The sequence below is a fragment of the Macrobrachium nipponense genome, chromosome 3 (assembly GCF_015104395.2).
Source record: "Macrobrachium nipponense isolate FS-2020 chromosome 3, ASM1510439v2, whole genome shotgun sequence".
Taxonomy (NCBI): domain Eukaryota; kingdom Metazoa; phylum Arthropoda; class Malacostraca; order Decapoda; family Palaemonidae; genus Macrobrachium; species Macrobrachium nipponense.
Genome location: NC_087202.1, coordinates 32116170 through 32134118, shown reverse-complemented (window position 1 = coordinate 32134118; position 17949 = coordinate 32116170). Strand labels below are relative to the sequence as shown.

The following is a 17949-nucleotide window of genomic DNA, read 5'->3' as shown; positions in this document are numbered from 1 at the left end:
GATAATGCAGCGTCTATTCAATGCGTTGCCAGCTCATCTGAGGAATATATCAGGAGTGAGCGTAGATGTGTTTAAGAATAAGCTCGACAAATATCTAAACTGCATCCCAGACCATCCAAGATTGGAAGATGCAAAATATACCGGAAGATGTACTAGCAACTCTCTGGTAGACATTAGAGGTGCCTCACACTGAGGGACCTGGGGCAACCCGAACAAGATGTAAGGTCTGTAAGGTAAGGTAAGGAGCTGAACCAATTTCCAAAAGACTGCAAAGCTTTCTTCATGGAAATGGTTGGCCGCATCTTCAAGAAGGAGGATGATTTCGAGGTCTTCGTGCTTGTGAACAGCGAACGAGGAGACGGAGGGGCGGCAGGACTCAGAGAATCTCCAAATTCTTGGAGCAAAAGAGCTGCCAATGATTTGTAGTCCGAGAGACCCGCCCCCTTTTGAGCTTCAGTGTCAGAAACATCATCTAGTTTGTGTTCAATAGGAGAAGCGTTATCAGCCGAAGGAGAGCGTCTCTCATCGCTAGGTGAAGGGCTTCTAGCAGTATCAGATCCATCCCGACAAGGGCGACGGCCGCCTGTGCAACATCTTGCGTCCCTGCCAGGCGAAGGCTGATCCCGCGAAAAAGTCCGATCATCATCAAAGCCCTCCTGACAAGGATGAAGGCCGCCTGTGCGACATCTTGCATCCTTGTCAGGAGAAGGCTGCGCCTGCGAAAAACTTCCACCAGTAACAGATACATCCTGACAAGGACGACGGCCACCTGTGTGACATCTTGCCCCCTTGTCCAGAGAAATCTGTTCTTGGTAAAAGTCATAAAGAGGAGCCTCCTGGTTGACTTCTCTGTCCGATTTCATGGAAGAAGATCCTGGCGCCTGGCGCCTATCTGGCGCCGAAAGCTTGGCTAGCTCCTCGCGCCTGGCTGTCGCTGTCCACCTCGGACAGTGTCGTCTGTCCGCGTTGTCCACCTCTGGCGCTTGGCGCCTGGCTGGTGCTGTCCGCGTACGACACTTTTGCCTGTCCAGAGTGTCCGCGTCTGGCGCTGTCCACGCACGATACTTTTGCCTGTCCAGGCTGTCCGGCTTGTCCGTATCTGGCACTTGGCGCCTGGTTGGCGCTGTCCGCGTACGATACTTTTGCCTGTCCGGGCTGTCCGCGTCTGGCGCCTGGCTGGCACTGTCCACCTCACACACTCGCTCCTGTCCGAGTTGTCCGCATCTGGCGCCTGGTGCCTGGATGGAGCTTTCCGCTCGTCCGTTATCGTCTCTGTCCTAGGACGAGGAGTAGAGGAGAGGAGCCTGGAGTCAGGAACGCCCACCAGACGAGATCTCTTATTAGGAAGAAAAGTCTTTTCTCCGAGGAGGGTCCTTTTTTAATACTCCTACCCATGAAGAGATCTGCTCCTGCATTTTAAGGAGGATGTCTGTCGCAGTTTCTTCCCTTTCCTTAATAGGAAGAGGGGAAGGAGCTCTGGATGTAGGAGATCGTGAGCCTAGAGCAGGAGAATTCCATGTCTTCTTGGCTCTTTTCCTCTCACAGGGAGAATCCTCTGGGAAACGTTCTCCGGGCTCGAGTCCAGAGCAGGCGCTTTCCAACTCCTCTTGATCGGACGCGATAATTCGTTGGAACTCCATCCACTTCTGTGGGGAGACGAATCGGATGATGAGAAGCACTCTTTTAGGATGCCTCTCCAATGGCGATCCTTGGCAGTCTGGGAAGCTACAGATTCTGCCGAGGGGACGCCTGATCGGTGGGGATTCTCCGTAACCTCCATACGGCTGTCGACATTCCTTATCCTCTGGGCCTGGGAGCTTGGAAGAGGTCTAGGCCTGGGAGTGAGACAGAGCCGATCAGACGCACCCCCCACTACACTGGAGACACTTACGTCACTTTCCACAGCACTTTGCTTACCTTGAAGAGCTTTCATTTTAAGCTCCATCCTCATTAGGGCCGCTTTCAGATCTGCAATCTCTGTAGCAGAATTTGCATTATCTGGTACGGGCGAGGGTGATACTGCATGTGAGGAAGCAATTAATTGAGGGTTAGGTGTTACACTAACTGGCTCGTTAGAGCGAGATCTACTCAAACTTCTAGAGGCAGCTTTTCTAACCCTATCTCTCTCTAACTTCCTTAAGTAGGAATCTAGAGTCTTCCATTCTTCCTCACTCATATTCACACATTCATTGAAAGTGTTAGATCTAGAGCATTCATTCCCCCTACACCTCTTGCATACAGTGTGAGGATCTACCGAAGCTTTCGGTAGTCTCACCAAACAACCCTCATTCACACATCTTCTAACTTCCCAGTTAGAGTCAGACATCTTGAGAACAATCCGAAGCAAATCCAAAAAACAGTCCACAAAAGCGTATGCCAAACCACAGATCCAATACGTCACCAAATAAGACAGTCCAGAAGATCAACGGCGATGAAATACGAAAATCAAGTCAGGAGGAACCAACAACGATGTTGATGGTACCGGCGACAGAGAAAATCTGATTAGAAAACGGGAATGGTTCCTATTCCTGCCACCCAGCGGCAGGGCGGTAGATCACCTGACCTACCTGTGCCGCGAAATTCGAATTTCTGTCGGGAACTACGGAGTCTATAGCTAAGTATATATCTGACAGGGAAGTTGAATGTACAAAAATATAACTTTACAACTTGGTCGATTTTTTTGCTATGTTACACGAGCAAAAAATTGAAGTACGACCGTATGAGCTCGAGATGCCGCTGCTACGTAGATGGCACAGTGACAAAAATTAAGATAAGCACAGAAGAAAAAGTAAATATGCATCTTTTCCATAAATCTTTTAAAAAGTTATACATTACTTTACTGTATCCAATAATATTGTATGTATTCTCATATTATTGTATTATAAAATACTACTAACATAGCGGTCAATGTTTTGGTTGGGAAATCAGCTGATGGCGAATACGAGTTTGTTTTACCATATTTACGCAATTCTGAGCAAATTTTCTTGCTTCTAGTTAGCATAAACTAATACATAGATACTTAAGACTTACATGAGACAAGGTAATTTTTCCTTATACGTCGTGATTTTAAGTGGAAATATGACTTGAATATGTCTCGTTGTGATTGTGAACTAAATTTTTTTTCTTTTTTTTGTTAACAGATTACGTTGGTGGCATATTTATTGAGTAAAACAATTACATGATTCCGTTCGCAATTTTCCTTTATATCATCGTAATACGAACTTTACGTTATTCATCTTTTATCGGTGTGAAACCAAGAGTAAAATGTGTTCTTTCAAGCACAGTAGTTTTGATTAAAATGATTTGATCTCAATTTTATCTAAGGTAGTGTTTGATGGCTTACGTTTACTGGAGTTTTATCCTTGTTGCCCATGCACGATAATGGTCATTAGCAGCTTGAACAGTTTTCTCAGTTTCAACTACAACTAGGTTTAAATTTAACAGTATATTTCCCTATTGATCTTTGATCTATAGCAAATAAAGTTATTTCATTAAGACATATCTCAGTCCTATTCTACATAACATCATTTATAACAACTACGGTAATTGTTTACTATAGTACGATGGATGAAATACAAGCCAAACAGATGTTGTTGTTATCCAATTCAGTTGAACTTACAAAAAAAGTTGTTTCTCATTTGGTTGTTTATGGCTGTACACGTTTACACAATGAGTATATTGTTAAAACCAAACTTTAATCATTCTCTTTTGCTGATTTTGAACTTATTTAACTAGAAGATGGGATCAAGTTAGGCTATTGTAATTCGGTCTTGTAAAATCGAATTATCGTAAGACGAATTATCGTAACTTGAACACTATAGCTACCTGTACACTGTATAAAACCTTATTATATCTTTACATATTCTTAGACACCCAAAGGATTAGCGGTAGGCTTTTTTCACTTACAGTATTTATAATACTATAATGTACTGTACAGTAAATTCTATAGTACTATACTGCATAAATATAATTTACTTATTGCGCCATTGTGGGATTAGGGCGCTATTTGACTGGTGTAGGACTACGAAAGAAGGTGTGCGGCGGCTGTAGACTTTAAAATCGCTTAGCGTCGAAAATCGCTCAGCGTCCGCTGCCAGGAACAGAACCCCTACTGCTAACCGAGGGCTGCCTGTATATGAAATACTTTGGGTTCTAAACAAGAACACTTTGAAAATTTAGAATAGTGAGAAAATAACATGATTACAATAAGATTATTTGTAATTTTAAAGGGATCATTAATTGAAGTTACAAGAAGAAGCAAAAACAATTTTGATATTTACATATTACACTAAGGTCAATTATTACTCACTTTGAATGCTGCAGAAGTTCATCAACAATAGTATTGACCCCTGCTTCATCTGTAACAGCTAGGACAACACCCTGACAATGATTTAGTGCCTCATCATATTCTGGTGTGCCAGCTGTATCACTAAGCGCTCCAAGCAATGCAGTCAAGATCTTACTAAGATGACGAGTTAAGGTATCACCAGCTACTGAAGCCAGAATACACAGAGCTTGGGTGTTAACTGGTGGTGTAGTAAGCTGCAACAAGAAGAAAAAAAGATGACATACTTTAAGATGGCAATGCTTACTGAAAATTCCAGTTTTTACAAATTTTGAGAACAAACTGTCTGAAGTACTTACATCACTCACAATTAAATACACTGCCACTTGGAATAACCCTTAAAAAACTGAATTTATGGTAAAATGTGATAAATTTTTTTAAAAATTGACATGAAAATATTTAATTTACCAATATCTCAACTGAATGGTATTTTATCATTAATAATAATGATAATTAGTAAAAATTACACTATAAAAATGAATTAGGCAACTTACTTGTGGCACCAGGTAAGGTAAAACAACACGACTCTTAATAGCCATGACCTGTTTCAAGCCATCTAAAGCATATTCCCTAGTTTCATCTTCATTTTCTAACTGATTCAGAAGGTGGGGTAAGATGTCTTCTAATGCTCTGAATCCTACAGTTGAATGCAATGAATCAAAGGTCTGAGCAGCAGCTTGCCGGACAGAAGACAAAGGATCACACAGTGCTCGTCTGAAATTAACAAGAGGATTTTTTAGCAAACAATATAAGCTACTTTATTTCAAATCTTTCTCTCTCTCTCTCTACCATGCTCAGGATTGTTTGAGGAGTTTGGTCTTATGTGTGTATTTTTCAATTAAGTATAACATCTTCAGAACTTATTAGCTGGACAGATTGAAAATGCTAGAGGAACTCAAGAAAATAATCATTAATGAGATTACCTGACAGTTGGGACCAAGTTATCAGCAAAACATAAAACCATATCTTTGCTTGTTGAAGCCATGATTTCAGAAAGCCCAATGCACACACCCTGCCGTTGATCTGCTTCAGGGGAACTCAAGCCTTTTTCAAGAATGGGGATGATTTCTGGCAAAACACGTTCACCCAACTTACGAACAAGGTCACCTAGGGTACGTGCTGCAACCTACAAAACAATTTAATGTGTATGACACTAGAAAACTAATTATCTGCACAGTTATATGCACTTAGTCAAATTGCACCCATGCAATGTCTCATTCAAATGACTGTTGGATGATGAAAAAAAAATTCCATCTGATGATTGTCTATGGAAATCATTTTGCTTCTACAAAATTGAAGAACATGGCTGTGAACATTTTTCTGAACAAATGTAAGTAACTTCAGGTTACTAAAGCATAACTTCTGAGTAATCTAACTGAACTTAAAATAATAATAATAATAATAATAATAATAACAATAATAATAATAATAATAATAATAATAATAATAATAATAATAATAATAATAATAATAATAATAATACCCTCAACCCAAAAACTTGACAAAATTAAAGGAGCATAAGTTCCTTATTAACTGATCATGAAAAGTGAATAAAAAGGAAAAAGTACTAAAATAAAGCAAAATACAATGAAAAAATAACAGACAAAAATCACTGTTGTAACAGCATGGGCAATGGCATTGTTAATGGTGAGACATGACTAAATTATTTGAGTGAGGTCAATTAAGCAACAGGGAACTGATGGGTATGCCACATATGAATAGTAATCACCTGCAACAGGAAGCTTTTTTCCTTTGAAAACTTTAGTCTGTAATAATTTTATGATAAATGGGCACTATGACTGAGATATATATAGAACATGCTTCTTCAAAGTCCATCACCAAAGTTTAGATGCGGATTGGTTATAGTCTACAAAACTAATAATGATCTTTTAACATACTTATTTAAGGCTTTTGTTAAGGATGTTGACGTACAATGGTAATTCTTTGTCTTTATTCTTCATACTTGCTGCATGGGAATTTCAAATGTAACAGTTTATCGATATGATCTAGCATTGACTGATAGGTGAAACCAGAATTTTTCTTGAGATAGTAATAAAAAAACTTAGCAAACAACTTTTAAGCATTTTTACCAAAAAAACTGAATGCATAAAAGCTCTTGTCAAACTAGACAAACTTGAGAAAAAATCTTACACAAAAATGAAGAGAATACTAGCATCACAGCAAGAAGGGTATTTTGCTAAATGTATTATTTCTTGTAATGTTAATATTTTTTTAAAGTAAATAGGAAGCAATTACAATCATTGGTTTAAACAAACCACTGAATTAAAAATCTTACAATGCAAAATTTCCTACATGGGTTAATGGCACTTATTAATACACTTACCTGTCTCTTGTCATAACTAGTGGATGCGAGATGACCAAGGAGAAGAGAGAATAATGTTGGAAGAATCTCACGCAGTGTCTTTGGTGTGTTGGTGACCACCACCTTCCAAACATGAAGAGCAGCTTGTCTTACCAACACAGCAACATCAGAACGTCCCATGTACAATCCAGCTAAGACACGATTGCGTCTCTCTTCACCCAAAATGTCAATGATAGCCTGGTGAAAGTTGAAAAGAAGTGAAAACTTTTAATAAAAGAATCAAACCATGACAAATTTAAGTTAATTTGTATTTTCCATAGCTAACAAACCTGCAATCTTAACATTAGGATAAATCTGGTGTCAGTTAGCAACCAGTAAAAAACAACAGGAATTGTTTAAGCAAAGAATTGGTGGTATCTGGCATCTGTCACAGCAGTAAGATATGAAGCAATCAGTGACCCTATCTCAACCTCGTGACATATCAGTTTTTCTTCTCTTTTTCTTACCCATCCGTTATCCCTACACTAGGGGTAGGTTGCAGCATTTCCTTTCAACATCAGGCATGGTTTAATATTTGGCAAAGAGGTTTTTATGACTGGGCCTCGCCTTTGACTAAAAAGTCCACCTGCAAGACAGCAGTTTCTGCAGTTATTGGTGGTGGGCCTAGCCTTTTACTAAAAAGTAAGACTGCAAGGCAGCAGTTTCCACAGTTATTGGCAGTGGGCCTTGCCTTTTTACTAAAAAAAGTAAGACTGCAAGGCAGCAGCTGTCCTTTTTAGTCGCCTTTTACGACACACAGGACCTACGGTGGTAGTATTCTTACACCCCTACCACAGGGTGTTAAGTTTTTCTTCTAGCCCTGGGTTAACTGAAAGAGGAGTGGCTAGAGACAGGCAGGAAATGTTAAGACCACAGATTTGTTATCAATGAAAAATACAAATTAATTAAAATTTGTCATTTGTTCATATGAAGAACAAACCTTCTTAACATAGGATAGACTCACTCTTGGTGGGAGCTAAGAGAATCCTGAACAGACTGGATGTTTGACACACCCAGTAATATTTCCTGAATAATAGAATTCAAAGGAAGGAGACTTAAGCCTCTGATCTGTCACATATGTGGATATCCAACAGTCAGACTACTGGACTTGACCCAATGCAGCAATTCATTCCATTAGATAGTTAAGGAGCTACTATACCTGTTCAGATAACAAACTAAGGTAGCCACCTATACACATTTGTTATCACTTCTCTCTCTTTGCTAGAGAGAGGAAGGGTTTGCTACTGCAAGGTTTATTTGTGTACAATAAAAATAATCCAACAGTAAGGCTACTTCACTCACCTGTATCTTGTCCCACCGTACGATGGCTCCATCTTACCATCCATAGGTACACACAACTGTCCCACTAGGGACACTGGATGAGCTATACAACTTGAGCAGGCACCACAGAATCCATGGAAAAAGTGTCCAAGGACCTGTGGGCAATGTCCCTCAAGTAGAAGGAAGTGAACATAGTTTGGCAGAGCTAAAAACCACCATTCACAATTCTACGAACAGATAAGCTTTTCTTGAAATGCCAAGGAGGAGCTTATTCTCTTATGTCATATGCTTTTACATGCACAGTATTGGCAGTAGAAACTGATGATGATGAGTAAGCATGCCTAATCACTTCAAGAAGCCAAAACAAAATAGTATTCTTGAGCACTTCTTTCTTGATCCAGCCTATGCTAACAAAAAGTCTTCAGCATCCCGGTCAGGGATGTTGAGATCTTTTTAGACAGCAACATAATGCTCTGACTGGGCAAAGGAGCAATTCATCTGGATCGATGTTAACAAAATCCCCAAGGGATGGGATGGAAAAGGAGGTAAACCTTATCATCATAAACTGAGGAGTTTTGAGTCTTAGCTACAAATTCTAGGACAAATTCAAATGCTACTAACTTCCAACCCCTGATATATTTAACACCAAAATACAAGCCACAGAGTTTGCCCACTCTCTTCGATGAAGCCAAAGCTAAAATTAAAAATCCTGAGGATCAAGTTCCTGTCCGATGTCCAACACAGTGGTTCATATGGGGTTTAAGTAAGAGTATACTTAGCACCAGAGTCAGATCCCAGGTAGGAGGTTTCAATTTTCTAAGAGAACCAGGCTGTTAAAAACTTTTGAGCAGCATAGAGATATCCCAAGATGAAAATAGGTCTATTCCTTCAAATGAAGGACCAATCCCGAGGCAGCCCTGTAACCCTTAAAAGCAGAAACAGAAAGGTGTTTTTCTGTTCTGTGGAACATCAGAAAATCTGCTGAAAAGAGGTTCTGAGTGGAGAGTTAACCCGTTGATAACACCAATCACAGTATACTGTCCATTTTCCCTAGTACACGGGTGAAGATCTGAAGTAACCAGACATCTGTGTTGCTGCTCTGCAAGAGAAGCCTTTTGCATGCAGGAGATAGTACTGGATAATCTCCAACAGTGAAGAGATAGGGATCCTACCGGACGACAGTATCACTCTACATGCAGTTGACAGAGGAGATTGTGCCAAGGGGTATTTCTCTCAGGGTTGCTGAGAGTAGAGACACATTCTGCTTGCGGCAATAAAGGAGCTATAGGGGTCATCCTGAGATTCTGGGAAATTATCACTCTGTTCATGATATGACAAATCAGGTAAAAGGGGGAAAGGCATAGATGTCCAGGTTGTTCCATGGATGTTGAAGGGCATCCTTGGAAACGGCAAAGAGATCTGGAACTACTGAACAATAGACCTTTAACTGCCTCTTGAACCTTGTTACAAAGAATGAAAAATTTTTCCTGTCTGCTATCTCCTGATGCAAAGACCACTCTGTCCCTAAAACCTGTCCCAGACGACTTAGCTTGGCAGCCATTACATTCTTCTTGCCTGGAATGTACCTGGCCATAAGGTCCACTGAGTTGTTGATAGCCAACTGGTGTAACTGGACTATTTATCAAATGAAGTTTGTGTGACACTAAGGGCCCCCTTATTCACATAAGCTACCACTGTAGTGTTGTCCGACATCAGAACAACAGAGTGCCCCATCGCCATTACTTGAAACTCCTGAAGTGCTAGGAAGGCTGCTTTCAATTCTAGCGTATTAATGTGAAGCTACCTGTCCTGAGGACTCCACACATGTGAAGTCAGGAGATCTAGATGTGCTCCCCAACCTTCGGAAGAAGCGTCTGAGAACGCGTTCCAGAAGAAGTGAATGAAAAGACACTCCCGCTGTCAGGTTTTCATCGTTCAACCACCACATCAGGTTGCTTCTTACTTCCATCAACAGAGGGACCTGTGGCTGAAGATAGTCCCTTGCAGGAGACCAGAATTCCTTCAAAGATGGATGAGCGGTACCAACTTCTCTAGCAATATCAAAAGTCCTAGGATCACTTGCCATTGCCGAGCTGGTTGGTTCCATTCGGATAGGAAAAAGAAACCACTGTCCTGAACATCTCTATCCTCTGGTCAGATGGAAAGAGTCAATGAGGCAATGTCTAAGATCATTCCCAGGTAAAGGATTCTTTGATGGGGTTGCAGATGAGATTCCCAAATTTATCATGATGCCTAGGCTGTGACAATACTAGAGAAGACATTTCCTGTCTCGAATGATCTCATCCCGAGAACTTGCTAAGACCAACCAGTAATAGAGATATCTTAGGAGGCAAATTCCTTGAGCATGAGCCCATGTTGACACCAGGGTGACTACTCTCATGAAAACCTGAGGAGCTGTTGACAGGCCAAAACAAAGGACTTTGAACTGGAACACCAGTTCTCCAAGACTGAAGCAAAGGAACTTCCAGAAGGAAGAATAAATAAGAATTTGAAAGTAAGAGTCCTTCAAATCCATGGTCAGTATGTAGTCATTGCTTCTGACGTCTACTAAGACTGTTCATGGAGTCTCCATCTTGAACCTTATCTTTCTGATAAAGAGGTTCAATGCTGATACACGTAGATCTATTACCGGCCTCTAATTGCCAGTTGCTTTGAGAACTAGGAAGAATTGGCTGTAAAACCCTGGGGAAGGACACTTTACTTGCTCTACAGTTCCCTTCTGCATCGTCTTCCTCACTTCTTCTCAGCGACCTAGGTGTTTTGGAGAGTCCTCTGCATAAATTATGTGAGAGAGAGGACAATGAGTGAGGGGAGGAGTGAGAATGAGACTGAAAGGGATGTTGTTGATAATTCTTCTTCAGTGATGAAGCAGGTTGAAAAGTCTTGATAGTAGAAGGCTCTCTTTTAGGCTTCTTAGGAGGTTGCATATTCTGCCTTAGAAGAGAGAGCTGATGCTTTACTTACAGCCTGTTGTACAAGATGATTGTGATTGTCGGCTCGACGTCTGTCGACAGCTGCATCTAATTGAACCCTAGGAAAAAGCAATGGGGAGTCAAGGACTGGCATTCCTCAAGAATGGGTAGGGTAGTGGCACTGGTTTTCCATCTGGCTCTCATTTTCCACCCATTTTGGCATTAAAAAACCATATTAAGAGTACTAAAAAGTTTATAAGAAGTTCAACCATTATGCCAATAGTACCTACATGGATTTATCATAAATGCAATAGTTTCAGGGCAGTAACATTGGTTTTTTTTTATATTTTTAACATTCGTTCCTTACAGCGATCCTTAATTTTTTTGTTTGCTTCTCTTCACTGTATCTTCGTTAATAATTAAAATATTTTCTTTCAGACTGTTGTATTTGAAGAATACAAAAAACCCGCAAAAATACAGGAAAGAAAAAAAAAAGCATAGAAGGTGAATGGATTATTGGTTCCAGAAACCACCATGAAGCTAATGTCCTTCCAATTTTGGGAACTTCCTCCCAACATTGTACAAGGGACACTGGTGCATGTGCATATGCACTCAAGAGCTCTAATTTTATTTGTGTTGACACAAATGAGGCTCAAAAGTAACATTTTTGGAACCTAAAACCTTCCACAGATGGGAATATGTTACCCGTCCAGTCAAGTCCAGATAACCTGAAGCCCATCCACAGATATGTCCAGGTAACCTGAAGCCCATCCACAGATATGTCCAGGTAACCTGAGGCCCATCCACAGATATGTCCAGGTAACCTGAAGCCCATCCACAGATTTGTCCAGGTAACCTGTAACCGTTCAACAGAATGTACGGATAACCTATAATCCATCCAGCTGCCAGTCCGAATAACCTATTACCTGCTAAACCTTTGGTCAGAAATGTTTCCCATTCACAAAACGAAAGGGGGACACATTTCCGTTCCATCAATTAACAGCTTGTGTACCAAAATTACTTAACATTATAGAATTTTCTTTTGATAAAGGTCACAAATAGGGTACCAACTCTATAGGAAACTTAAAGAACAAGAAATTATCCAAACACTAGATGTGGCAGTGTTTGGCCTGGCTTCTGGACAACTGGAATCCACTTGATTCATCAGCTCCTGACTACACTTAATCTCTACACTGACAAAAATAAAATTGGTATTGATTGCCTATCAAAGAACAAATTATTGATATTAGGCTTGTAGAGAGACCTTAAAAACAAGTTTTCCATCACAGCCACAGGATAAATCAGCCTTACAGTATTCAGTAATGTACTTTCATTTCCCACATCGAAGCCTCCTTAACCTTATGTTGATGCTCCAATATCCTCATCCCTACATGATATTTATATACCCATAGTAAATATTGAGTTCTCTCCAGACCTTTTTGAAGGAGTTTCTATTGGTGAAGATATACCAACAACTTTAGAAACTTCTCAAACCTCTACCAGCCATCATCAAGAACCTAGTGTTTCAGAACAGCCCACACCACCTTTTATGGAAGAGAGGTTTTTAAGATGATGAGACACATGCATGGTCAGATGAAAAGACCACAAGGACAAGCAATCGGCTGACATTTCAATTTCAACATCTAGACATAGTACTTCTAAGGCTCTCCAATCTGTTGTTTCTCCTAGAACACCTCCCAGCTCCAAGTTAACTTCACCTATCCCTGTAGTTTCAAAAGGCTACCTTCTGTTTACCCTTAGCATGTCAGCTCAAAAGAAAGTGAGTGAAGTGTTAAGATTTCAGTTCTGCCCATCTCCTAGAAAAGAACAAGGGCCAAAAAGGAAAAGACCACAAAGGGACCCAAGTTAACTTTTACCATTTCCTCTGAAACAAGGGATACCTTGTCTAACAGCTGAACAGGAAGAAAAATTACATCAAGAGGATGAGCGAGAGAGAGAAAAAAAAAACTGCTTAGGGCAAATCCAAACAAGGGCCAAAAAATGACTGGAAAGGAGATATGACCAAGTCCTAGATCAACAAGAAAGTTCAGAGGACAACCTCAGCCTTCAAAATCCACCGAGATCACCAGTCAGTAGCAATTACCATAATTTAATATTCAAAGACTAGACCCAAAATGAAGTTATGGAAATAACATACAAAACTGTGGCTGTCGGACAGACTGTAATGACAAAAATCCAGACAATAGGGGTGTTACAAAAAGGAAGAACAAGTACTTCATACATATCTTTTCTGGGTCAGGTGAGTGAAATATCTTAGTAGTAGGCTAAAATTTTGAAAATACTACACTAGGCTAAAGTTTTATCACAAACACATTCAACACCAATAAAGGTATCAAAGCTCCTAATCCCTACTCCTAATTTTATTTTTAAAATATAATAAGCCATTTCTCTTCACAGGTCCAGATGAAGAAGAGCCGATGCAGACTTCGTCAAAGAAGTGAAAGACTTTTTCACGACACAGGAGAAAAATAAAAATGTGGCATTTGTCCCAAAAAATTAATACTTCATTGTTAGATATGTGCTCTGTATGGACCCAGAATGGAAGAGTATTTGGATTAAAATCATAGGAGTTGGGCTTAGTGTAGCCTAGCTCCTTGTTTAGTGCAAATTTAGTTGATAAAACTTTTTTTTCTATGGTTGCTGTATTTGTAGACAAATTTATTAACTGAGACTTTAATTTTGTTTGAAAGTAAAGTTTTAAAATATATACCACTTGTTGAACTGTATGCATGAATTTAATGAATAAAACTCATATTTCAATTAAACTCATATTTTTCTATGGTTGCTGCATTCGAATTTGTACATGGTTCAAGAAGATGTATGATATTAACTTATCAAGTCACAAACAAATTGGATTCAGTCAGTACAGAGAAAAAGAGAGTTAGTATTAATTATCACATTTTTTATCAGCTTCTCCCATTTTAGTGTATACCATTTTTCATAACCAAAGCATAAAAGGTACACAAACTTTTACTATAGATAAAAGTATTAAAAACAACCTTTGTGAATTTGATCCATTTGTTGATGTAAAACACCAAATAAAGGGGCTTGGATGTAAACAGATTACAGCGTCCGGGAAATTGGTTTTGGGGTTTTTAATTCCTGGACACTTTTTTGGAGCTAATAACTTTGCTCTGAATCACTGAACTAACATTTTGAAACCTCCAAATGAAAGCTGAATGCTTCTTTCCATATAAGCCCTGATAATTTTGACAGATTGAAACTGGAATTACAAGGTAAAATCTAAAAAGAAGTAGAATATTTTTCCTTAGCTGTCTAGAAACTAGCACCAGAATGCAATAATCTGATTTAATTTGAACTATCAACTGCATTTCTTGATGAAGGGGAAGAAGAAATCTTGGCCACTACTATTATTATTATTATAAAAGTAGTTTTACCAGACCACTGAGCTGATTTTCAGCTCTCCTAGGGCTGGCCACAAATCCAGCCAAGGAACAGTCCGGAGGGCAGAAGATGCAGTTAAGACTCCAAAGTAGTAGCTTCTCAAAAAGAAAGTGAAAGACCTGCTCTGATCTAATTGAAGGTCAAACCCGGCTTCTAATGGACGACACCGGAGTTTACCTGCCTACTCAAAAGAGGCACGAGAGTTGTTGAGTAATACTTCCTGTGGCGATGAAGAGGAGAATGGTAAAACTTAAGCAATCTGCTGGAACGAATGGAGTTTTGTCCCAAAATCAAAGAATTTATATGATTCAGGGCTGAATCTGCATGACTGGAACATCAAAAGATGTCTTTAAATCCTTCTTTGATCCCAGAAAAGCTTCTATCCTTCTCGGCGCTATCGTATGTCATAGTCTTCTTAGAAAGATTATTGAACTCACGAATGAGATCAATACCCTCTGCATAAGAAACAAACTCCTGATTTTCCAAATCCTCACACCTCCTCCATACTGGTTAATAACTGGAACATAGGATTGGTCAGATCCTAATAAAACCTTCACAGGAGCTTGAAGTTCTGAAGTAGAAGGAAGAGAAAGGTCTGCATCACTAATCCTAGACACAGGAGACCCCTTCTCATATAATAGGCATGCATCATCCTGACGCCTATGCCCAAACAAGGTAAGGCAAACAACAGCCGTGAAAACGGGAGATAAATGACAGCCATGGTGTCTTATCTGGAAGATCATGACAAGAAATGGCATTGAGAAGAACCATGGTTGAAACTATCTCTACAGCAATGTGTATGTACATACACATCTGCCATTATCCAAATGGCCATGTCTATTTACATGTCCAAGTATACAAGAGAATCAGGCAACGAATCACGACTCCTTCTTGGCACCCGTGTTCTGGAACGAAGACGTCTGGAAGGCTTAGGCTTGAGAGGACTTCTAGGAGGCTCAGATGAGATTATATCTCTGGCAATCAAGCAAGAAGGGGAATGATGAGTAATAAGAGGATCCACTACTCGGGATTTCTTGATTGAAGCCTTATCATCTTTTGTCCTAATTTGAACCAGACAAGGAGGAGAAGGAACAACTGTAGAATCCCTCTCAGCACAAGATATATTTCCCACAGGAGTACGTACACATGCAGGTAAAACACAGATGTAGTCTGAAGGCAAAGAAGAAATGGTCTTCTGTTTCTTGGGGAAAGAAGCTGCAACAAAAGTCCTTAATCCTCTATCTGATGCAGGAACAAACAGGATGGGAAGACAACACAAAGACGAAGATGCCAAAGTCAATGAAGAAGATGATGAAGACGAAGAAGATCTATGCAACTCCTCTCAAGAAAAAGGCTGTATTTTTCTAGAAAGGCAGAGAGGAAGCAGACGGTGCAGTCACAGACACCATAACAGAACTAGGCTGAATGGGAGGTGACCCAGGATTACGTGTAGGGAGAACCAATGGCATCACTCAAGATGGCACAACATGAGATTCATGGTGGCTGGCACTGGGATGCCTGAAGACATGAAATGAGAAAGTAGGCCACCTAAAGTTGGTACCCCTGATGGGCATAACGAAGCCTAAACAACAGACATCTTTTGCGCATCTGAGACTGGAACAGGTAAAAGATGGCACTGCCCCCACCTTATCGGGAGGAAACACCCCCAGCAAAAACTTCAAAAGACGAATCAATGGAAGAATAGGAAAGAGACAAACCTGACAAGAAAGGAGAAGCAGAACAATCAGGAATCTAAGAAACATCCATTGAAGGAGAAAATCCTTCCAAAGATGGTGCCTCTAATTCCCTCTTGTCTGTTTTTTCTTAGAAAACTTCTTCAATTGCTCAGGAGGCCAAGAACATTCGATCTGCACCTATTACATGCTAAATGGGGGTCAGTCTCAAATGACATTATAAAATGTGAACAAGGGTATAATTGAATTGAATTGAATATAACATTTAAGTCAAAGGCCAAGCACTGGGACCAATGAGGTTATTCTGCACTGAAATGGAACTGACAATAAAAGATCTGAAAGGTATCACAGGAGGAAAACCTTGCAGTTACACTAAGAATCAATTGTTAGGAGAGGGTAGACAGTAAGATATAAGAAAGAAAATATGAAAAGAAGTACAGTAAAAGGAATGAAAGGGGTTGCAGGTAGGGGCCAAAGGCACACCGAAATGGACCTTAAGTAATGCCTACAGATGGCAAAACCCACCTACGGGGAGCACGGGTAGATGCCCCCACTGGGACATGTTCTTGGACCCTTACAGGAACTTTCAGCTGGGTTTTGGGACTGCATGGTAAAAACCAAACCATAAGCACACCAAAAACACTAAGCACAATTACACCACAAATAAACGTGGGTAAAATAAACAAACAACCAGCTTTGCAGAGGGAGGAGGAAAATAATCTCTCTCTCCGCAGTAAGAAGAAAAACTGATACGTCACGAGGCTGAGATACAGTCACTGCTCGTTTCATATCTTACCTCCATGACAGATACCAGATGCCACCAATTCCTTGCATAAACAATTCTTAATGCTATTTACCAGGTTCCAGCTGGTGCCAAAAGATTCTCCTAATGTTAAGACCCAAGTTTGTTCTGCATATGAACAACTAAAAATTAATAACTGGCAATGTGCACAAGCCATTCATATCAGGGAAGGTGACAACCAACCTTTAAAATAGATAGAAAAAAGACAACAACCTTAAAAAAAAAAAAATACCTTTTGTGAATGTTCAGTACCAAAGTTGTCATCCTCATGGGCAGTGTCTGTGGTCATTTTACCCGAGACTCCAGAAACCTTGAAAAGCAGGTCGCCCAGCAACTGAACAGAACTGTAAATTAGATAGATACCATCATGTGATAATACTACAAATATTTTGTCACACAGTATAAGGAAAACAGGCATTTAACCCTTTAACGCCAATTGGACGTATTAAAGGTCTATATAAATTGTCTGTTGGGTGCCGATTGGACGTACGGTACATCAATATAAATTTTTATTTTTTTAATTTGCGGAAAAACACTTATAGGTCTACTAGGCGAAAACTTTTGAATCACGCGCCTTGGGGGACGCTGGGAGCTCACAGATCAAGGCGTTGTTTTGTTTACAATTGTTACCCAGGCGCGCAAGCGCAAATTTCTTTCTTCTCGCACTAAAAAGTATCAGCGACACATCTCAGAAATTATTTAGTCACTTTGACATAATTTTTGCACCATTTAATATTAGCCGTTACATGGAGTATTATATATGAAAATGTGCGCAATTTCATGTAGAATATAACAAAAACAAACCATGGTTGTAGCTTTAATCAGTTTTGAAATATTTTCACATAAATAACGATAAGTAACAAAATTTCAACCTTCGGTCAACTTTGACTCTACCAAAATGGTCAAAAAAAGCAATTGTAAGCTAAAACTCTTATATTCTAGTAATATTCAACCATTTACCTTAATTTTGCAACAAATTGGAAGTCTCTAGCCCAATATTTCAATTTATGGTGAATTTATGAAAACTTTTTCCTTACGTCCACGCGGTAACTTCCGAAATAATCATAAATTTTTTCGTCCGATTGTCGTAATGTTTGCACCATTTT

The 17949-nt window shown here is 39.8% G+C and overlaps 1 protein-coding gene across 1 annotated transcript in view; it reads right to left on the bottom strand.

Annotated features, from left to right (window-relative positions):
• Positions 1–17949, bottom strand: part of LOC135221689 (stalled ribosome sensor GCN1-like) — a 339764-nt gene that overhangs the window by 59784 nt on the left and 262031 nt on the right. The window contains exons 32-36 of the mRNA XM_064259421.1: positions 17076–17187; positions 6690–6905; positions 5269–5471; positions 4840–5059; positions 4310–4542 (exon numbers count right to left, since the gene is read on the bottom strand). Coding sequence (XP_064115491.1) covers positions 4310–4542; positions 4840–5059; positions 5269–5471; positions 6690–6905; positions 17076–17187 — 984 coding nt within the window. The remainder of the gene's footprint in view (positions 1–4309; positions 4543–4839; positions 5060–5268; positions 5472–6689; positions 6906–17075; positions 17188–17949) is intronic.